The sequence below is a fragment of the Pieris rapae genome, chromosome Z (assembly GCF_905147795.1).
Source record: "Pieris rapae chromosome Z, ilPieRapa1.1, whole genome shotgun sequence".
NCBI classification, from domain to species: domain Eukaryota; kingdom Metazoa; phylum Arthropoda; class Insecta; order Lepidoptera; family Pieridae; genus Pieris; species Pieris rapae.
The window spans coordinates 6339765-6363535 of NC_059534.1; the positions used below are offsets into that span (position 1 = coordinate 6339765).

At 33.4% G+C, this 23771-nt stretch overlaps 1 protein-coding gene across 6 annotated transcripts in view; it reads right to left on the minus strand.

Annotated features, from left to right (window-relative positions):
• Window positions 1-23771, minus strand: part of LOC110999555 (kalirin) — a 77561-nt gene that overhangs the window by 47971 nt on the left and 5819 nt on the right. For all 6 annotated transcript variants that reach the window (XM_022268685.2, XM_022268667.2, XM_022268675.2 and 3 more), the window contains exons 8-25: window positions 23357-23508; window positions 23005-23225; window positions 22780-22860; window positions 21328-21528; window positions 20932-21054; window positions 20379-20570; window positions 19618-19787; window positions 7748-7907; window positions 5807-5938; window positions 5027-5231; window positions 4571-4799; window positions 3862-4114; window positions 3308-3508; window positions 2382-2647; window positions 1432-1596; window positions 1187-1313; window positions 790-1001; window positions 213-345 (exon numbers count right to left, since the gene is read on the minus strand). In XM_022268685.2, coding sequence (XP_022124377.2) covers window positions 213-345; window positions 790-1001; window positions 1187-1313; window positions 1432-1596; window positions 2382-2647; window positions 3308-3508; window positions 3862-4114; window positions 4571-4799; window positions 5027-5231; window positions 5807-5938; window positions 7748-7907; window positions 19618-19787; window positions 20379-20570; window positions 20932-21054; window positions 21328-21528; window positions 22780-22860; window positions 23005-23225; window positions 23357-23508 — 3223 coding nt within the window. The remainder of the gene's footprint in view (window positions 1-212; window positions 346-789; window positions 1002-1186; window positions 1314-1431; window positions 1597-2381; window positions 2648-3307; window positions 3509-3861; window positions 4115-4570; window positions 4800-5026; window positions 5232-5806; window positions 5939-7747; window positions 7908-19617; window positions 19788-20378; window positions 20571-20931; window positions 21055-21327; window positions 21529-22779; window positions 22861-23004; window positions 23226-23356; window positions 23509-23771) is intronic.

Below are 23771 nucleotides of genomic sequence, written 5' to 3' on the forward strand. Positions count from 1 at the left end.
GATTTTGTTTTGATTTAATTAAAAAAAATTGATATTGGAAACATTCTTATTACCATACGTGATTATACTTCCCACTGTCACAGTCAAAAGACAATTCATATAATAAAAAACCATAACACAGCGCTGACAGCGTCATCCTTTTATTTTACTTTTTAACTCTGGACCAAAACAGAATCGTCGTATTTAAGTAAAATAATATAGTTAAAACTTACTTTTATTTCTCCTTGTCCCTCAGCACAGCATGCTTGAAGATCTTTAAGTAGTAGCTGGTATTTAGTAATTCTTTGTACCGGCTTGATTAAATACGCTGCGAGGGGATGTTCTAATTTTTTTCTTCGTTGAACCCTAAAAAATAGAAATTTGATTCACTGGGGACACCTATTGGATAGGACAACTAAACAGCATACAATTTGTAAAAGCGCCACCTCTTGAGCATTTATTTCAACATAATATTTGAAGTACATAGCCTACTCTATAGATGTCGCTTAAAGGATACATTTCCTTTCAATTAATGTAAAGATCTGTTTAATATTTATAATTATTTCGTATTTAAAATTATTTATTCAAAAATAAAAAAAACGCGTTAGAAGTTATACTTCTTTGGGGTAACAAGATAAAAATCTTTTCAAAAATTTTATTCTACGTTTGTAGAAAAAACGACACGAAAAATGAATTATTTTATTCATTGAAAAATTATTATTACGCATTATCTAGTTTTTTACGACGGTTTGTGCGCGCATCGTAATATTTATTTTATTTAAGTTACTTGAGTATAAATAAATAGTTCACCTTTCAAAATAATCTCCTGCGTGCTGTACAACGGCCGCATTACTGTCCGGCTTGTTACGGCAGTAGGACACATACATATCGAACTGCCTCGCCCAAGTCACAAAACAATGGCCAACGTCCTCAGGCCACGCCTCATACTTGTCCAACTCACGAAGGAATATACGCTCGTGGAAACGATGGATCTCTTCGATGTTACCAAATATAAGTTCCTCCTGAAAATAGGAATGTATTAGTTTCGCATTTAGTACAGTCAGTTAGAAAAGTTAGCAAGAATCGAAGATATTCTAAGAACGATTGCAACCAAATTTAAGTAAAAAAAATCCTTAAATAATATTTAAAAGTTTAAATATTATTTAAGGATTTTTTTTTACTTAAATTTGGTATTGTAATTATTAACCTTGCCCTGAAGTGGCGCCGGAACTGAAGCTGGATCTGTCCGCATCTCACGTAAATACCCAGTGATGCACGTCTCGAGATCTTTAACGTAGGCGCGCTCAGTTTGCAGCAATTCGGCCATTATAAACCTGGTGCAATTAAAATTGTATCGCTTGTAAATCTCGGCAAAACTTTCATATTAAAACCTCAATGTACCACTGAACTTTGGTAAGACAGTGGGTCGAATATATGGTGAATAATAATTACTCTTTTCGCCTGGCACTGCGTCTCTTCTCATCAGTGGATGCTGGTGGTTGTGGTTCCCCTCGTACTTCACTTTCGGAATGTGTCGAAGCTAGAGATGGCGCCATACCAGAGTCACTTTCCACTTCCACCTCACCGGCCTCCATGGTACCACTGAACTCAGCATATCTAAAAAAGGTTTTAATTAAATCCTTCTTTATTTTAAAATATTGGACGATTAGCTCAGTACAGCAAAGGCAGAAATCGTTTAAAAGATAATTGGCTGCATTTTTTTTATAAGAGTGATGATGAACAAACTTAAATTGTACATCGACTTATTGTTACACTAAAACTGTTAACAAACATAAACATGTAATAATAATAATTATTTATTTATTTTTCTCCCTTAAACATTAACAATAATAATTCATAATACAGTGGCAGTATTGGGAGACTGGTTTCCAAACTAGGTAAGAACCTGTGATATGGATAACCAGGCTTCCATTCCATAGTAAGTCATATACATAACAAAATGGAAGTTTGTAAGGGATTGTGTATGTGAGTGTGTGTGTATTTGTGTGTGATAGTGTGGATGCGTACCCTACGCATACGCATGCGTGTGTTAGTGAGTGTTAAAGGGTGTGTGTGACATGACAAGAACAAATTATGTGAAAATTATTTTATTACTTCTAGAAGAATTTCCGTTTGATCATAGCTCAAGGTAAGTAAAAATTTATGAATTGTTTGCTTTACACATTTTTTTGTTTTAGGATATATATTCAGAGTTTTGTTGAGTTTGTTATACAAGTAACAGCCCTGGAAAGAAAACGATCGTTGAGAAAAATTAGAAAAAGATGGGGTTGAATAGATATTTGCGACGTTTGTCCAATATAGTGGTATCAAAGAATAACAGCGAATGTTGTTGCTTCCTGACATGTATTGCGAGACAGTTATATATGAAGTTCTATCTGTACCTGGCATCGACAGCAGCCACCCACTCCTTAATCTGAACGGCATGCGGATGTCCCTTTTCAACAAGTCCATCGGCCAATTGTGCGAGCAACCTTACACGCTCACGGCTTTCTCTTGCCACACCAGCGGCCGCAGCAGCGGCAGCCGCCCCACATCTCTCTTGCGTCTCCCGAATCCATTCGACGGCAGCCCGCGCAGATCGTTCAAATAAAGCGAATTGCTGGCACTGTTCTAGACGCTTCTTGCGAACTGTCCAGTGTTCCAATACCTACAATTTACGTTGTTTTTAGAAACCATAATGTAGCAATAGTGATTTGTTACATAACTTATTCATGGATCATAAATATTAGACCTTAGAATTATATGCTGAAAATCAGAGGGATTTTCAAAGTTGCTATTGCACATTCATAAATTCAAAATAAAATTACCGGTTGTAACAAAATCATAACAGTTCCCCACATGAAGCACAACTACGTTTGACAACCGACCATAATTTTGCTACGGCACTGATATCATCGCAAACTAACAAAAGCTGTATTGTGTAAAAATATAAAAGCAATGCCACTGACAATGACTTTTGATTACATTCAATGATTTCAAAATAATTATGTGTCACTCGTCACGGAAATATTATATCGTCAACATCGCAATAACTAGTTCACGTGTGATCGCGATCGCATATATTAATTGTTTATGTTAAATGTATTTAATATGTACCCGGAAAACAGCAATTTGTACTGATATACTAAAAATAGAATTAATTGCATTCGATCGGTGCCAGGCAGTCTAGTGGTCTAGGCTAGAATAGTGTTATCATATAACCACAATTAGCATAAGTCACACGTGATAGTTGTTGTACATATTCCTGTTGATAACAAAAACGACATATTTTTCTAGTGTAAAATAAATGGAAAGCACAGATTCAGACCTTATTTTCTTGACATAGTAGAGTATCGAGTATGGCCCGGGTTTGCTCGTGATGGGCCTTACTCGCTGCCGCAGTTTGTCCGTGAACTTGAGCTGATCTTGCCGCGTACTTTAGGAACGTTTCAGCAGTGCGTCGAGCGAGCGTACACGCTTTGAGGAACGCCTCTTTTTGCTCGCCATGCTTTACTATTAATGCTGCCACCTACAAACACAAAAAAACTTTTTATGCTGTATGACTTATTTGCTATTAACTTAAACATTATAATTGAAAGAGCCATTTATCTCTCCCCCCACTTTCCACCTGTCAGCAAAAGTAAGCAAAGCTATCACGTATTTATTTTTTTAGGAATCCTCGAAAATGAATTTCATTTTCAAATTTAGACAATGTGTGGGTGGTATGTGTAAAAAAGTAAATAATTTAGATAAATAAAACACTATTGTAAACATCAAACAAAAAAGTAATTTAAATATGTACTGAAAATTATGGGCACGATACCAATTCATATGGTAAGCTAAATTGTACGTAAACGTTTGCACAAGGAATATTAAACATACCTGAGCAGCCTTATCCAAGTTCTGTGTTTGGTTATTCTGTGCATCTTCTGTATTAGGCGTTATTGTGGAAATAGCAGCGCCCGAACCACACCAGTCTTCATCACGACGATACTCCCTCTCCAAGGAATCGAGTACAGAGCAAACTTGTTCAGCCGTTTTGTAGAAATTCAACGAAGCAGTGACTAGTTTGTGACGCTCTTCCGCGCACGTAACAAGGCGCTGCCAACGCTCTGTCACCTCCTCGGATATCTCTCTGAAAATTCCAAGCAAATTGAGCAAATAGGTCACTCATGAACAAATATTACAAAGATATATGTATTAAAAATAATTAATTTCGTAATTTTGTATGCAAGTATTATGCTGTTCGCGTTGATGTACTTAATAGCTCTAAATATTATCAAGCTACTAAAGCAGGCGTTAAAATGAACACGAGTTTACTTTGATATTAGGAAGGCCTAAATTTCTAACAATTGATAATAATTAATGAAGCAGGCATTGCATAGCGACTTAATAAATAAAATTAACATGAATGGTAAATTAAATATAAAACTGTAATAACTTATTAATATTAGTTTTTCATGACAGCTATTAAGTGTTTACTGACATTTACGCTAAAGGTTTAAACATTAAACAGATTTTTTTAAATGTAAATTGATTTTTAGAATTTTTTTTTTCAAACCAAATATTGTTAAACTATAGTAATGTATACCTTATAGTGTGTGGGTCATAATGATTAGCAGCTCGCAGGGCATCGGCCCTATACTTCACTTGAACAGCACTCGCGTGAGTTTTCTCGACAGCCACCTGGAACTGGTCATGTTCCCGCTTCAATTGTTCTGCTTCAGACAGAGTTCCGGGGATCGAGAATGAAGCAGCCAACATCGCTTCACCATTTCGTATCCAGCTTACAACTTGTGCCGCATCCTTTTGAAATTGACCTGTAATCGTGTTTAAATATACGACCTTAATATATGAACGATACATGTGAAAAAAGTTGCACTATAAAATTAAAAAAAAAGATAATATAGGTATTTCAGTAGTTCTCGATACTCAAAAGAAATTGAGTCAAACAAATGAATTTAAAATACATCGTCACAGGTGTATAAGTCCTCATGCAATAACCAATTAATTATAACAATATGTTTTATATAAGAAAAAAAATTACCAAGTTGAACGCATTGTTCGAATCTGGCTCGTCGTTCCTCAGCCAGCTCTTCCAAGTCTAGTTGTCGATCATGCAAGAATTCCAGTAAAAGTTGGACTCTCGCCTGGGCGTCGAGAGGTGCACCTTCGGAGCTATCGGAACTGGAAGCCATTACGTCTGACGCTTCCGCAATGGCCGAAGCTAAGTCTTGACCTTGCTGCACTACCTTTAAATGCCAAACTTATTAATGAAATAAACTAAATATTTACGATTTTTTTTTGTGAGAAGGGGGTGCTAGATGTACTAGTAGATAGATTGACTTGGCACATATAATAGGTATCGATTGTTCTTAATCATAAATGGTAAATAATTATTATTTAAAAGTTACGTTCCCGGCACTGTTAGCTTTGGGAATGATGTGATTGTAAATATAAAATGATATGATTAATGATAATATAATTTGGTCTGAAACTCGAATCAAACAGCAATCAGACCAGTAAAATAAAAATAAAATAAAAAAGCCTTTTTATTTCCTACAAATATAACTTTTTACATTGGCCCATCTCCAAACGCTTACTTATCTAATTAAAATTAATACCATCTTATTTTTATTTATTGTTATTAATATACTACTTATATAATATTTGCTACTATATATATCATATTTACTACTAGATATTATTTACTATTACATTATTTTATTGTATTATTAGCTGGCTTGGTTAGATTTTAGTATACTTAATATAATTATATATAAATTTACTTAAAAATCAGACTAGTACAGATATTTAATTTATTTACCTGAAAAGTAGCATGTTGCATCCTAGCTACGCTCTCGTTGTGTGCAGCTAGAGCCTGTTCAGCCTGCTGTGGGTCGCGCGGAGGTTCACTGCGCTGCAACTCGTCTCCCCATAGTTCAAGTCGTGATGATACCTGGTTATGTATTTGGTTAATATGTATTGTTTTAAATTCCGCATGCCCCTAGCCCGTGACTATGTGTGACTGCAGATCATAAGGAGACCTCATCTAAATTAGCTCATCAAAATAAACAATTTTGGATTAAATTTAATGAAGTTTTCGGCTTGTGTTTATTACGAAAGTAATCTCCGTAGTTAATACTTGATGTCGCCTTTAGTTTCTTTAGAGCAACATTATATTATGTGTATATTTTGTAGAACTTTGAAACTTCATCTAACTTTTATTCACTACGTACAAGTTTTATAAGTTATGAATAGAGGAGCAAACGCAAAAGCAAAGTTTTATCAGCTTCATGGCAAATTATAAATATAACGTATTCTTTTGACTTGACTTGACTTTTTAATTTGATACTGCCTTAAGCAACTATGTAGTTGAGCATTTTAACTTGTATAATTACGTAAATATGCACTCGGCTGCAATTTAGTGCTTGAAAAAGAAACCTGTTCGCTAAATCCTAATTAATCCAACTACTTTTAGATAAGACGTGTTTTTATAAGACACGATTTTCCCGTTTCCTTTGTCGAAGGTCGTGAATTCTGACCAGATCACTAATCAACTTTTAATTTCATATATTTTTTAAATCTAAAATCAAGTATATTTTCTTTACGTATCGCCAACTGAATTCACAATTAATTATTGTACAAATAATAAATTTCAATATGTATAATTTATGCATAAGGTAACTTCATGTACACTTATGAACGTCCGTAAGAAAAATTGTGGTGAAGTCAAGAGGCAGTTTATTAGATAGCATGAGATGCGGTTCTTTATGGAGAAAATGAACAAAATCGAATATTAGCTTACATACTTGCTTGATTTTCTGTATGTAACAAAATTTTTTTTTCAAAAACTAAGACTTAGATTTTTGTACTTAGATATTATCTTATCATTGTGAATAAATCTAGTTTTTTCACCATTCTAATATATAATAGTAGCAGGTCTATTAAATTTTTTAATTTTCCATTGTAGCATTTATAAAAGCCATTGTTCCGTGAATATGACACGGTTTAATCTGCTTGATAGTCAACTAGTGTACGAAACATTGTATTTTTTTTATTAATGTTAAAGATTTTTTTATATTATTTATAAAACAGGAGGCAAACGGACTTGCCAGCGAATTACCGGCCTTTTAAAAATTGGTCTCGCTCTTTTCCCTAATACAAATTGCTTACTCCAACTATTCTTTTAAAGTATCAAATATTTCAAATTCATATTTAATCGTCTCCTTATAAGTAATAGGACACATTTAGAGACTATTAATATGGATTGGAAGAACACATGTAGTAAAATAAATGTAAAGAATGGTGCGTCTTTATTATCTTTAGTGTACATAACGATTGTTCCGTGGTACAGGTGTTTAATTATATGTATGGGAAATATAATAAATAAGGGAATAGAACGTTAGACTTTAATTGTCGTTTTTGTTTTATCAAGTAAGTTAATTTAATGAATTTCTTGTTTCAACAAAGCACATTTTCCAATTTACAAATTTTAATTAAATAATAATTCCTTATAAATTCAATATATTATAACGTATTAAGTGGAGCATATAACTTGTAAATTAATACTGACATTGGATATAACATGAATTTTTGATACAATACGTATTTGCAACATAGAATTCCTGGTCCACTATACATTTATAATAAAATTCCATTAAGCAGGTTCACCTTAGTAGGCAATGTCAAAGCTTCAACAAAGATCTATAAGCTAAATATTTAAATACAACGCAATATCGCATAAATCCAACAGCAGCCAACTTACCTCCAGAGCGTCCCTCTCAAAATGTCTCAATTGGAGGGTGAGTTCAAGACGTCGCTCCCGATCCGACCAAAGTTCCTCTAGAGCGCTTCGAGTACCGCGTAAACGTTCCAGAGTTGTCTCCACTGCGGACGTGCTTGCTGTATCTGAGTCTCCCGATGATCTGAAAAGACCATATAATTAATTTATGTCTAAGTTTTTGATGTAATATTTATATTTTTTTTCATTAGGACACCTACTAGGTCTGAACTGTTTCTGTTATCCTAGTACTAGATACGGATAGTGAAGTGGTAGGTCTGATCTCCAGCTGAGATTTTTCTTTATTACTTGCTCACGCGGTCAGGAAAATATCGCTCTTTTAGGACCGAATCGATGGGTTATCAAAATACCGATATTGTATAGTAGGTGTATAAAGAATAATTATCAGGGATACATAAATCTGAGACCAAGAATATGGGGTGTAACGTCACTGGCGTCGAAACACTCGCTCGACGTCCTAATTTCAGGAAAACAAAAAAAATGTTTCTTTAAAGACAGGCTGAACCATTTTTTGCTTTTGCCCGAACACACGCGTCTTTCCCATGACCTTTTCAAGGTTCTTTTCAAAAACTCGACTAGTTAAACGGACTGAATTTAATTAATGTACGACTTAGAAACACAACAGATTTTATAGGTATAAAATATATAGTTTTTTAAATGAGGCACCGACCTGTAAGAGTTGAAACAAGGTTGTTTAGAAAATCAGAATAGTACTTTAAACAAACCTCCATCGTAAACATCGTACGGGTGACTTGTGTCTGTGGGAACGCCGATGATATTTGAGCATTTTTTTACAGGAAAATGTTCATTTCATCGTCTTCCGCGATCACTTTTTATACAAAAATCGTTAATCATGAACCGTCGCTACGAATACTAATAAGCAAAGAACAGTTATATGACGAGCACGTTGTTAACTATATTAACAATTGCATACGCATGGTGATTAAAACTATAACCGACAGTGACCTACAATCACTGGCTACTGTTATGTTACAGTTGGTTAGCGAATCTCTTAAAACAGTGGACAACAGTGTTTACATATCTACTTTATTAAACACATTTGTTTTCATATTTGATTTTGTTGAAAAATATCTGACGCAATACATTAATAAAAGAATTTTTATATTCAATAGGCATTGTCTTAATACCATCTAAATTCATGGTTTATATCGCAAGGTTTACAGGTTACGTACTTTTTAATAAGTACAGTTATTTCTACGTCTTTTTATGTCAATTCGCAAGCCTTAGCCGTAGTTGAACGCGTTGCATTGTAATTTTAAATAACTATTATTTTCACGCTTTGTCTAGGATTAAGTTTGTAATCGGTATACGTTTTATTATGCGTAACTTTTAAACAGTAAAATTTACCTTACTGCAAGTTTTAATAAGATTTTCGAAGCATTGTTATGCTGTTCTTATACAAAACAAGCCGCTTAAATACTTATAAAGTTGAAAGACGAAAGCTTTGTGAAAGTACTCCTTGATTTCCCTGAGTCGCGACTCGCGATGGTGCGATACTACAGACATTTAATTTTAAGATGAATATTCCGTGAGGACGTTTTCTACTGTCGCCAGAGCGCGGCATTCCTCACGCGTCGGCGCCCAATCGGAACCAAAGATTCTAAGTCTGAGAATGGCATTGTTTTCGCAAATACTAGGAACAATATTTATATTCATAGCCTGTTTAGTCGGCAAATATAAAGTAAAACAAAGGTCAACTTTAAGATTACATCTGCTCATAACATTGAGCTTATGTATGTTAATATATGTTTTAAGCTTAATGTTAGGGTAAACAATTTTGGATTTCCGATTACACAACCCACATTCAACTTAAGTTATTAAAACTCAGTCAAGACCTTAACCACACGATAAGCGATAAATAAAGTCGTTTAAGTCACATCAATGACAGCACTGCCTTTTAAAGTCGAGGGAACATTCAAAGTATATATTAACAGTGCGTTAAACTTTATAACTATTAAACTCGTAAATATTCTGTTTCGAAGTCCTCGAGGATACAACAATTAAGGCTCATTCATAGTTTATAGCACGTTAAAAGTCACTCATCAACGTTTTATATCTTTTATATATTTATGGTTTCCTTAACCTCAAAAGACTATGTTTTAAATCTTACACACATACAAATACAAGACTTATATATAGACCATAATATAATACCTTAATAGTTATCTTAACTACTAAGGTATTACTACAATAAATAATAATTAGGTAGGTACTCTAAGTCGGAGTAGAATCATTTTTATTTAACAAGATTTAAATGCTCATAGACAGAGAAACAAGATGGTAGGACACAGGGCATCTTGTCGTGAAAGTCACCGTTTAGAAAAAGCAACAAGTCTAGACGATAATGCATAAGTACGTAGTTATAATCGTAGTTTTAATGCCAAGTCATAACACATTAACATAAGAATCGATACGCTAAATTTTTGTAAATACAAATTAACTTAATTAAATTTATTTACAGCATAGCTAAATAATAGTTATTATCCATTGAACGATAACACGTCAAATTGTAATATATAATTTAGATCACATTTTTTTAAGATTACAGATTTCTTATAGTCTGTTATTTACTTGAAAGTAATTTACAGACGATTGAAATATTTGTGGTTAAGAATTTATGGTAAAACTCAGAACGAGACTTATCTTACATTGTCTCATAAGTCAAAATTGTATCGGATTTACATGAGATACAGGGGACATGTTCGCGCTAAGCCACTTAGCGGGACTAAGGCCCTTTATGTTATCCTAAATTCTAGTGTATATAGAGTTCAGTAGTCTGATACGCCTCTTAAACTAATGTTGTGTAATGAGTTAATACTCCCTTATTATAAATAAACATTTCTATACTAATATAGGCTAAGAACGCGTTAGACTACGTTCTCTAATTTAAAAATTAAATTACGTATAAAATGAAATTACAGGAACTTTCCACTCATAATTTGAATCTCAAAGGGTGTATTTTTCTCATGTATGACAACTTTTAAAGAAATTTTGTTCCCACAACGGAAGCACCGAACCGGCGTCACCTTTGTATTTGTTCGAGGGATACAACTTTTTCTATTATAACACAACGTCAATACGCTAAAAGTCGCTATTTCAATATCCAAGCTTTTCAATCTAAAAAACTATATGTCAGCTGGTGACATCAAAGTAACTCAACCAATTGGTATGTATTAACATATTTCATACTTATAATAAAATGAACATTATTTAAAACACGTTTTATAAGAAGCGTAGAAACTTCAAGGCGTGTACACGTAGATCATCCGCAGACTTTCTATAGACCACAACACAAATCGCGTGACTTGCCACCAGACACTTGACAGTGGCGTATGGAATCCCACAAGAAAGCTTAATGCTAACCAAAGACGTAAGCAACCGTTAAGTAATAAGGTTAGACTGATCACAATACAAAAAAAGCGTTTCCTACGAATAAAAACTACGGTTATTAAAAACCGATATTATTATTAACATGATAAATACTACGTACACGTAAGTATGTGACACGCTACATTGTTCAAATACTATTAGTTTTCTTTTTGATTTCACCGTATTATTACCGTAATGTGCTGAATATGAAAATTCTTACATGAGTGATAAATTTCCGAGTTTAATATCGAAGATGAAGTAAAAGTTCTATATCTGAATGAGGTAAACGACGTTATTAAAAGTTGAAGTGAGCGAATATGCTTTAAATGTTAAATTATGCAGGGTTGGCGGAGACCTAAGTACTCTCCACTCACGAAGCTGAGTACAGCAAGTACAAGGACTGAACAATATAATTAGCAATTCGTAAAACCGTAATGCTATAAAATGTAAAACTACTCTTTAATATTCAAGCCACGAGCTAGTCTTCACAACTTAATATAACTTATTTAGCAATATATGCAATGTTTTTCACGGTAATTGAAAATTTTAGCTTTTGTAATGATTAAGCCATAAAACAATACCGACAAATGGCGTAAAGAAGAAAAACATTATGCAATTCGCTAAGTTTAGGACAACGCAATTATTATAAAACCGAAACGAAGTAACCGTGAGAGAGTTCAGATTACGCGAGTTTCCGATGATTGGTAGAGTTTAAGACGTCACACACTGCTGATTAATGAGTAAGTGCTGTTTATATACACGCCTATATAGTCAAGTATTTTTCCTAAATTGAAAAATTTTGAAACAATGCTTGAATTTTTGAAGCGCTTAAGACGAATTAATTTGCCATCAACAAAAAGTTGTACAATATTTTAAACAATCTCAAAATCTTTTGAAATGACAATTATAAATATATGAACAATTGTATACAGGGGGCGCGAGGGTCCCACGGATCAGTGGGAGGGGGAGGTAAAACGTTCCGTCAAATCCTGTTCTTAACCGTAGGAGCGAGCCGGAAAGAACGATTGTGAGACAATTTAAATCACTCGCAACCCATTAACCATTGTTGTCGACTTCCCAACAACTCAGACTATTCCCGACACGACAGCTATTGTAAATTAATCAATTGATTTTATATAATATCCTAATACCCGAAATTTAATTAAGAATAAATATAACATGTGTGATTTAAGAAGGACACATATCATCAGCCCAATAAAGGACTAATTACATCATAGCATTGTTCCTTGCAATTCTTTAATTTTAATCAATCACCCCTAGAAGCACGTCCAATATAGGGTTTATCTGACAGCTGAATAGTATGATGTAAAAGGAAAAAAAAACAAAAAGAGGTAGGTACCTATAATCACAATAACCGCCTCCCGGGGGAGAGTAATGTAGCTGGAACAGACTTTCGCATTGCAAATATTGACCAAGACTAGACAGGAGGGTTTCAATACATCAATAGAGAGATGAAAAATTCGAAAACAGCTGTGCTAGAAATCTTTAACAAAAGCTTTATTTTTCTGAAAGCGAGTGTAACCATTTTCCATATACGGTATATTGAAACTATATTTTGCTATTATATCATCGCATAAATATTTTGTAACCTGAGCTATCACTGAGTCAAAATAGGAGTTATCAGTTTAATATCAAAATAAAGATAAAACTACTAAATAAATAAATAAAATACAATAATATTATATAAGTACAGGTAAGGTTATTTTTAGTGTCTTTTTTTTGTTTCATTAAAGTAGTAAGTTGATATGATAGAACAAGGGAATTAAAAAAAGGCCGGCGACGGACTTGCGAGCCTCCATAGGCGGCTGTTACCAAAGGAAAAAGGGCTGGACCGTTTTCCTTTAGTTACATAAAAAAATATTATTTAATAATATTAAAATAAGATTTTATATGTTTATTCTATGTACCATTACAATATATGAATGAATTTTTATTAACTTAATCAACAAACATTGAACTAATACAAACAAATTGTGTCATAAACGTTTTTTTCCATCAGAAAAGCAAAAATCAATTTCGTATTAACACACATCTGTAAATTGTGGGCAGAAGTATCGTTTTATGAACCCTCGTTATGTGTTCAAGTTTTGGGGTGCCGGTCGGAAATTCAATCATACCTACAAAAAGTATTATATCATTGAGGGCCCTAATCTCTACCGAACGTCGAATTTTTCTTTCTCTATATATATTTTTGATTACACTACATAAACATTTTTTGACTATTTACCGATCTATTCATCAATAAAACCAAACATAAAACTTAATTTATTCATAATATGAATTATGTAATGTTTAATATGAATTCATTGTCACAAATCACCATGCTTTAGTTAATATAATTAACGTCACATTTTAATTCAGAAAATATTTCCTTCGAAACGTGAATTGAGCGCGAAAGCGTGTTACACGCAATATACGTGTCGACGCGATGTTGCCCGACAGTGGACTGGAACGCGAGGCGCGATCGGATCTCAGTCCTATCCGAAAAAGAATTTACTAAAGAAAAACTAATTGGCTTCGCGGAAAATCAACCGCCTAAAATCTTGGCAATCTGTATTAATGATCTTTTGAATACGTTCAATGGCTAATTAGACCTCTGTGACTTCGATTTATTATGGAATAATACAAATATTTAGAAAAAGGCAAATATAAGAACCGTATTAGTTTAAACACTATAAGCTTATTTGCTATACACTATATGTATTAGAAAATTTGGTTTTTATAATCGAGGATTGATCTTGGAATATAAAAACTTTCTTGAACATCTAATCTAAATCGCACATAAACAATTCTAGTGCCTATTATTAGGAATCATAAGGCTGAACAAAATAAAACCCTGTAGCTACACAAAAAAAGATAAACGGCCACAGACGTTCTTCATTGGATAATAGCAGAAACTCGACGTTCTATAATATTATGTCGGCAGACGGATTTATGTATGAAAACAGGGGGAAGCGTTGTATGGGCTCTACGCTTCAAAACGAACTTAAGTACTGTTTTTCAAGTATCTGCCGGTTGGTTGCAGCCACTGAATATTATATTTACCTTAAATACAATGCTGAGATATAAGAGAACAACACGGCGTTAATTACACATGTTCTAAGTTTTTCAGTTTTTTAATTACGTAAAAAAAAAAAAAGATTTTACGCCGACCATGTGGTTTTTAAGTCATGCTGCGCTCTTTTAAAACTTGAAGAGCATAATGTACGTTGATCACCTATTAAGAATATACATATACAGAATTTTTATAATACCCAATTTTTATAATATCAAACATGATGCAGAATAAAATGTTTTAGGGCATATTATTACACCAATATAAAACAATCGTGTTAACAATACCTATTGTAATATTCTTTGAACGTTAAAGTATTTCAAAATATATTTAATCGCACTCAATATATAGTATGGCGTATTTTGCGAACATTATTAAAACCATTATAATAGAACGTATTTGTTGAAGGGCGAAACAATTGAAGTCGTTGAGTACGTGCGTGAGTGTTAGATATTTCTAAAATATTATTGTCAGCCATTCATTTTTGTTTGCCTTCGTTAGTTGATCACGCGTATTTTAAGATTAATTACCCTGATTAATGGCTAAGATATTTAAATAATCATAATTACGATTTGTATTGTTGTGGAATACAAAACACTAAATATTACTTGCCAAAATACAAAAAATAAGGAAAAAATAGAATATATACCATAATAACTTTCTTGTTATTATATTTTATACTACCTACATATAATACATATTACTTTCGTCGATTAAAGGACACATTTTTTTTTATTAAATCTGCATAATTCCTGATGTTAGCGCGTTTATGAATCTTTAAATCGAACTTTGTTATGACTATACAATACTATCAGGAATATTTATAAAGAGGAAAGAAAGTAGCGTTTCGGTCTGACGCAGTATTGTAAATTCTAAATGCGTAAATAGACGACATGATGGAATACTAGTGAAACCAAATTATATGACGCAATTTATGATCAGTATTTAAATCATGTACTCACCGTGTCTCTCTTATATAATTTTAAGGACTAGACCAGTAGAAAATTTAGTAATTTTTACAATAAAAAAACAAAAACTGCGTTTTTCTTTAATACTCATAACGCGTCATGACTATTTATTTTTTCTTTTGTAAATCAACAAAGCCCAAATTAAATAAATCAAGATAAAATAGTGTTTTAGTACGCATTTTTTATATAAAATTGTCTCTTTAATTATTATTATATAGTTGGACATTTAAAAACCATTCATTATAAAACTTACAACTAATATTTTGGATACATCTCGGCTATGTCCTTAATACGTATCATTATATATTATATAAATATCTTAAAACACATTGCGCAATGTAGCGCGAAATATGGTAGTGTAAATACAGAGTATCTTCATGTAATAATTATATCGTCCACTACTAGAGGAGTTCAAGTGGCCTTACAAAATAAAACACAAACCAATGACTTGCTAGGCTAAATATAAGTTTAATCAAATCGTGAATTACATAAAGGGCAATATGGTCCCAGTCATCCTAAAGGAGTCTGGCGCCAATACAGACGACAACTTTTCCTCTTACGGTAAACAAGTTGCACGGGCTCGCTTATAGAATGAAAAAAAAAGGAAAAAGGTTCATCAAACTATCACCCATACAAGTTGTCCTAAGTATTTTTTACAAAATATTATAGGAAAAAGACTTCTTCAATGTTAAAATCCCTTATAGACAGTGGGTACTATAACTTTAGAATTCTCTTAAAAACTTTAGTGACCCATAAATTCAAGTTTGAACTTTAAGAAGAATACAAATATTTAAGATAATCTTGCAGTGAAATCAGAGGCAATGTACCGGAAATCTGAGCTCTTACATATCTAAGTGAATACTGCGAATGATACGTCAACTTTTTTCTTAGTTGAGTCAGTAGGTACGTGTACATATGCAGACCGAACTGATACCTTATACGGCGCACTATATTTATAGGTGTTTAGGCGAACACGACACCAGTAAATTGAGGATGTTGCTAAACGACTTAAGAGAATAACAATTTTATTTATACTGATCCAATGCGAGTGCAATAATAAAGAATTTATTTAGCAAAAAACTATTACTACTACTATAACCATTGTAAAACAGTTAGTCTATCGAAACGCATAAATGATTCCGTATCGCGTGTACCGATACATTTTCAGTGAAACCGAGTAGCGTTCATCTGCAATATGGACGTAGAAATTGGGTCGCAGTCCGTTGTGTAATGTCCCGTAGGCAATGACAACACAGCTATTGTTTGCATTTTATTTAAAAAAAAAACATATTGAATGTATCGTTGATGTTTGTTTAAAAATAATGGAACATTGAATAGAAGTATAAAATACTTTGGTATAAGCATTTACGTGTGAATTACCCCTTAATGGGAGAGCCATTGACATATTCTGCGTTTGTATAATCTTCGTAGGCTTCATATTCTGTCATGAAAAGACCTAACCGATCCATCGACTTGCTACCTCCATACCACTCTACCCTCAGCTTGTCTCAGGGCATTAGGTATATTGAGACCATTTATTGTCTTAATTTGGTCAGATCAGCTGGTTGCCGAACGACCAAGACATCTGCCGCCCCTTCATCATCACTCTTCCCTACCATTTTGTCCAGACTATTCGGTACCTAGTAATATAGCCTTAATGGCTCAGGTTTCGTATGTGAATGGCTGTTTATTTTTAATGTAACTTGAGGTATTCGGGCAGCAGGCTCACCTCCGCCATATTCGAAACCATGAAGTCGTTTGTAACATCATGTCTTATATAATTATAAGGATACAATAATGGGAGCCCTACTTGTCAAACGTAAAAGCGTTTAAAAATTGAATATATTTTTGTAATGACTAAAGATATTTTTGTCAAGAAAATATAAAAAACTTATTTATTTAAAGCTTTAAAACTGTTAAAGGTATATGCAGAAACCTTTCTGTTGGTTGGCGAACTGGCATTATGAGCTATTATTTTAAGATTATTAAATTACATCTTATATGTATGTATAACTCATAACATTTTCCAATACCGTTAATTCGTACCCACATTTATACTGATTACAGAACCCGTTTTCTCAAAAGGAAGTAGTAGGAAATACAGCGATTACATTTCCGCGAAAATTGCATATATTTTTGGATTAAAGTCTTATAAGTTGTCGACCTATTTTTAAGTGAATTAATAATATTATTAACTTCATTCACACACCCATTAAGTGCGCTACAATTATTTTTTATAGATCAATTCGTTCAATGGCTAGGCGTGACATTTATAAACACTCATCCTAAATAAAACCCCGCTAGCATGATAAAAATTAATTCTTTAAATAATATATCAATAAAGTTAACAAACTTAATGTAATTTTTAATGAGGTTGTCTATAAATAAGAGTCAAGAAACAAAAATATCATGAGACAAAAATTGCATCGTTTTTGAAACGGAAAGAAACAGAAAATTTAGAATTTTAAACTAATAGTCTTACGGCCCAAGGATGTATCCTTGAGATGATGAGATGACGTGGGTGATAGGAACATTAATAGACTATTAATTTAAAAAGTGAACTAAGTTAGAACCTCCATAATTGGAATCGTTTAAAAATCGAATTTAATTACATTTTCCAATTTGATTTGTCTACGGTAACAACGGATCTCTCTAATCCTCTTAACTCCGATAATTGGCGTTTCCCTCAAATCCTCTTTCATCCAGGGAGTTGTTACGCTGGCATAAATCATAATTGAGTATCGATTTTGTAATGGTCCTATACAAATTAGATTATGGATATAAACCTATACAGGGCATTCTAAGACTATGGGACATCAAGGGAAAATACCTTAAACATCGTTAATAGGATATTTTGCTGAAAGAAAATTAATTTATTTTGAAAAGTATTATATCAATGATTTTCTAAAAAAAAAATATCATATAGAGTATTCACCATAATATAATGACATAGTCAACAGGCAGCGGACTTATTAAAAGATTGGCGATTTGCGTATAACACAGTATAAACATTTGATTCATTAATTTCCAAAAAATTACTTAATGACTTCTGCAGTGTCATATAAGCTTTCAATTTGATTTAATGGGATACCAAGACAAATAATGTATTGTCGCGTTTATTTGTGAAAAAGATATTAACAATTTAGGTATTTAATGAGGCAGTCTATGAATAACAGTTTTAAAAAAATGGGACAAAAATATCATGAGACAAAAATTGCATCGTTTTTTAAACGAAAAGAAAAAAATAAATATATATTTTTATAACGTACGGCCCAAGGATGTCAATTTTTGCTCAAGTGTTCTTGGGTGCGCAAAGTTATTAACTAAATTAAAGTTAACCCAACCCAATCACATGTACCATCTTTAGCATTGCATTTCATACCCATCATTAGGCATTCAATTTTCTGTTGTACGCGGTAATCAATAGTAAAATATATATCATACATTATTTAAAAATATACACCTGACCTAGTAACGGTACGGTATCAACTGGAAGATATTTTAAACTCGTAAATATTAATTTGATAAAATTATTATGCATGCATCAAAAATATAAAACACACATAAATAGCATTGATAACGATTAAGAGAACTAGGTGAAGTATTTAATTTAACCGAAAAAGGATTTTGAATTATTTCTGACGATGGCTTCAAAGGCAGGTCAAGAGCCCGAACCGGCAAGCTTGCATGAAGTATTTAGTGAGAGTACCATGTGGAAAACGGTTGCCTAGCCGTGTATATTTTTATTTTCACTTTAACATACTTTTGAATTAACCAAAAAGATTATTAATGGGTTTTTACAATAGTGGAAGCACTTTTATTGAAGATTAAACAGGAGAGGTTACCGGCATACACCCCAAATTAATTATAAATAATAGCTTTTTAACAAATACATTTATTTGGTGATGGGTCAAATATATATTTATATACTAGCAGATCCGAGAGACGTTGTCCTGTACAACATATAAAAAATCTAACAATGTAAATCATTCTCGACTACACTTGAACACACAAAAAACCTCATCAAAATGTGTCCAGCCATTTAGGAGTTTCATTACGAACACATATATAGAAGATTTATATATATACCAGCTGTTTATTTGTAGTATAGATAAATAACCTAGATACCGACTGCAGCGCCATCTGCGGGTCTGATTTCGTGGCTGTGCCACCCACACGCATACAAGAAAAATAATTGAAATCCAGCCGTTTAAGAGGAGTTCACTGACATACATACACGTGCAGTAGACATATATCTAATATCAACACAATTATATACTTATTAATTATAAGTTATTGAAAAACTTATCAGTTTTTTTTTCAAGTTTCGCATTTACTTCACTTCCTCCTATTATGTCAAAGAAAAGTCCGTTATATACAGGGCCTAGTAAAGTACAAACCTCAAATCCTGCAACAACGCTTCCCCCTGCGCTATAGTAGCTGCGCATGCGTCAAGACTTGCTCCGCGATGTTGTGCGCATTGCTCTAACGCGCGTCGTGCAGCTTCGGGACTATCATCAGCGGGGCATACACCACCACCGCTTCGTAGGGTTTCCAACCATTGTAATAGCTGCAAATAAAATAAACTTTAATCTGGACCTTCAATTAATGTATTATTATTCTTCGCACTCTTGGCACATTGACATCTTAAGAATAACCATTATTTCTGATCATTTTATAGGGCGAATGACCCTGCGATATCAATACATAAATTTATATGGTCCAAAACAGTGCATTAAAATATCTCTACATAAACATAAAATGTAATGATGTATATTTAAAAGGATTTTCCTGGCATAATCGCTTAATCTTAACTGAGCCATTAGTTTGAAGTGACCGTGTTTTAATAATTAATAACTATTACTATTTAGCTAGCTAAGAAATGACTATAGGAAAATTCGGATTTATAAAAATAAGTTTGACTACACGCCGAGAAGAGTGGAATCTCTCATCTCTCTCTACCTACGTCCAAGGATAAGCTGTAAAACAGAAATTAACGGGCTTGTCGTTTAATTATTAGTTTTTCTCATTTCTATGTACTAGTTAAACTATATATAGTAATAAAGGCTATTTATTATTTTTATACTAAGTATATAACAATTATCCATTCCCGAAATTTTAAATTCATTCAAAAAATATGTAATAAATACAAACTAATTACCTCCTTCTCATGCGTATAGAGCAAGACAGCAAGATCTAGCCGTCTTCGTCTTCGATCGACTCTAGCCGCGAACGCTGCAACGTGAGCTTCCAACTCACGCGCAACGCCAAGAACCTCTTCCGGATCGCATTCCCCAGAACGCGCTAATTCTTCAGCCGCTGATAGAAGTTTCTCCGCATTCGTGTACGTGTTCTGTGGGTGAAAGGTCGTTTAAAACACAAGGAGAAGATCAAGGGCAGGGAGAAACACACTAACTTTCATGGACAACCTTGAATGTCATGTTATTTCACATGTAAAACCGTACAATTAAGAAATAATAAGGTTTTATAATATACATATATCATATATTTCCAGTATCCATCTAAGTGCAAAAAAGCAATTCCTTTATACTCAATTCCGTATTTATTTTAACAGTTTGATATTTAATACGAATATCGTATAAATACAAATAAAGTATGACTTAAAATTTAATTCCATATTGAAATTATAATGAATATCTTAAAGAATTGTAAGAAAGTAAACTGTTTGTTGTAAAACCAAATACATTACTTACTTGAGCAACATTTTCAAAGTGTTCGTGTGACTTCTGATACACTCTGGCCTTATGGAGATTCCGACCTATTCCAGTATTCTTCTGCAGAAAAACTTCGCCATGATTCGTCAACCAGTCGAGTACCTTAAAATAATAAAGATTAAAAAAAATAATGAATACTATCTCATAATATTATAAATAATTACGATGGTAAACTGAGCGGTTTCTGTCGATTGTCGAGACATTAACACAGATTTCACTAGGACAACTTTGCTCTATTATGGATACTGTACATCATATTAAAATAAATTTAGTTTTGTCAAAATGAATTTGTTGGGACCTCCCAACACGAGCATAAAATTTGCTTAAAGTTCTACAAAATTATTTGTAATAATTGAATCCAAATAAAACAGTTACCTGTCTGCAATCCTCCTTATACAGCAATAAAGCGAGCCGTTGATGCAATTTAAGCCTTGCTTGATGATATCTCGCCTCTAAAGCTCGATGGTGTCCAAGTATTTGATGTATCACAGCTAGTACGTGATTTGCACCCGAACTGTAATCTGCGGCTGGATCGCCACCACTACTACCGGCCGAACTAACTGTGCCGTCTTTTTGCTGTTAAATTAATACATATGTTAAGTATTGCACCCGCTGCTGTCTAATTAGTTTCGTATCTATTGTTAAGGTTTTGTTATGCAAATTTAAATAGATATACCGACGTTGGTACGGAACAGAAATGTAAATGTAAGCTACATTTACATTGTCACGTCAAACAAACATACTTCTAGTATCCCGGGGCATGGGAAAAACATTTCTATGGTACGTAATCATTAAGCCAAAAGACAAACTGATCCCTTAATCAGTTTGTCTTTTGCCTTACTCTACTAAACCGAAACAATCATTTCACTGTAAATCAATTTTAAAACTTCCTATAGCCAGAATTACATAATGATTCATGAGCAATTTTATCTTGTACCTTTTTATTTTTTATATTCCATAATCTAATATTATAAACGCGAAAGAAACTGCTAAAAAGATTAAGATGAGTTAAGTCATCGAAGTTTAAACTCAAGAGACTATTAGGCTCTCTCCCTAATTTATAAAACGTTGTAGCTTCGACATAAGTACACTTCAGTTTATATCAAATTGTGTTTACGTTGTAATAAAAAGAGACAAATAAGTACTTTAGTTAAAACGATGCAATTCATCTACTTTTTGTGACATTACGATGTGTTGTATAACATATACCACACAGTTTTTGCCGCGTCCCACTTGGTCGAACCCACTGTATTGTGCGTGTAAGTACCAACGTTTGATAAGCAGCGACTATTTTAAATTTCCCAGCAGTTATTGAGATGCATCATCGTCATGAATCATCATCATAAATAGAATACTATCAAATTTTGGACAAACTGCCCCATTTAGTTTCTATTTAACAGTAAGTATACAACATCGTAAATTTTAACAACGAAAAATATCGAATGCAGATTGAGCATTTTGCGTAAAGAAGCCATCAGCGAAACCAAGGAAAAGATTTATAAATATTATGGGGACACTGCACCATCAATTTCAATGATGGCTCAGTGAGTGTGAATGTCCTATTGAGAACAAGTGACGCCAAACGTTCAGATAGTCTACAAGAGGCTGTCGCTCCAGAATTGATAAAAAAAAATGTTTCGAAAAATAAAACCGATACTTTCCGAAACATTTTTTCTTCAAAACGTCTTGACTTATCAAACCACTATTATTTCTAAACTATTAAAGGCATTCTGGCATTGTGAGTGCTCATGGGCGGCTGTATCACCAAACATCAGATGAGCTTGTTGCACGATTAACAAATAAATATTTCACCCGAAAAATACATACCAAATCGGCTGGGTCTGTCTGATGACAAACTTGAACTAAATGGTCAAGTTGGTACAGCAACTTTTTACTCGTTGAGTGAACCTGCAATTAAACACATTCATCAAACTTATCCGATAACACAAACAAACTGCCGGGCTACACATAAATTCCTTATCTAAAACATATTTTGTTTATATTATTCTACTGTTGTGTTGTATCGAAAAGACTATTTATATTAACACATACCTCAGTATACGCCTGACACATATGTTCATACAATTGTCTGTGCCTCTGTGCATGTTGTTCCAACGCTCTTGGATCATTACAAGGAGCGGAGCCCTGTCCAGTAGCCAATTGTAAGGCAACCGCACACTGGGCGCCCCAGCCACCAACAGCGGAGGCATAGGCCTCAGCCTTATGGTGGAATACCACTGATAAGGACAGTACCGCCGAACGCTCTTCGAGACCTATTCAAACCAAATAAATATAATTTATTTATTATTATTTCTGGACAAAAATGTATATACACAATCGGATGTAAATAGTTTTTATAATATATATTATTGATGAAAACATCTAAAATCACTAAATAACATACCGGCTGACAGCTGTTTATAAGCTCGCTCCAGACGATGCGCAAGCGATGTTATCTGTGCTTCAGCATAGTGTCGCTTATCAGCTAGTCTCCTAGCTGCGGCCGTTACCCTGGCAACACTAGGCCTGCCGCCCCCAGTACATGCTGCAGCAAACCTGTTACAGCCAAGAGATTCCATCAAAATGCATTTTTAAATATCGTAAATATTTAAAATAGTATCGCGTAGCTTGATTGCGATACAAAATTTTATTTTAAAGAATTAAAACGTGCTCCAAAAGAAAAAAAATGAATTCAATTACACTTTTAAACCTCATTGAGTATGCTTAAAGTTCTGAACGTTCTACTTAATTACTCGAAAATTGTCACCTTATGACCAATTTTGTGACCTTAGAAAAAGTTTTAATAAAGCAAAAAGACA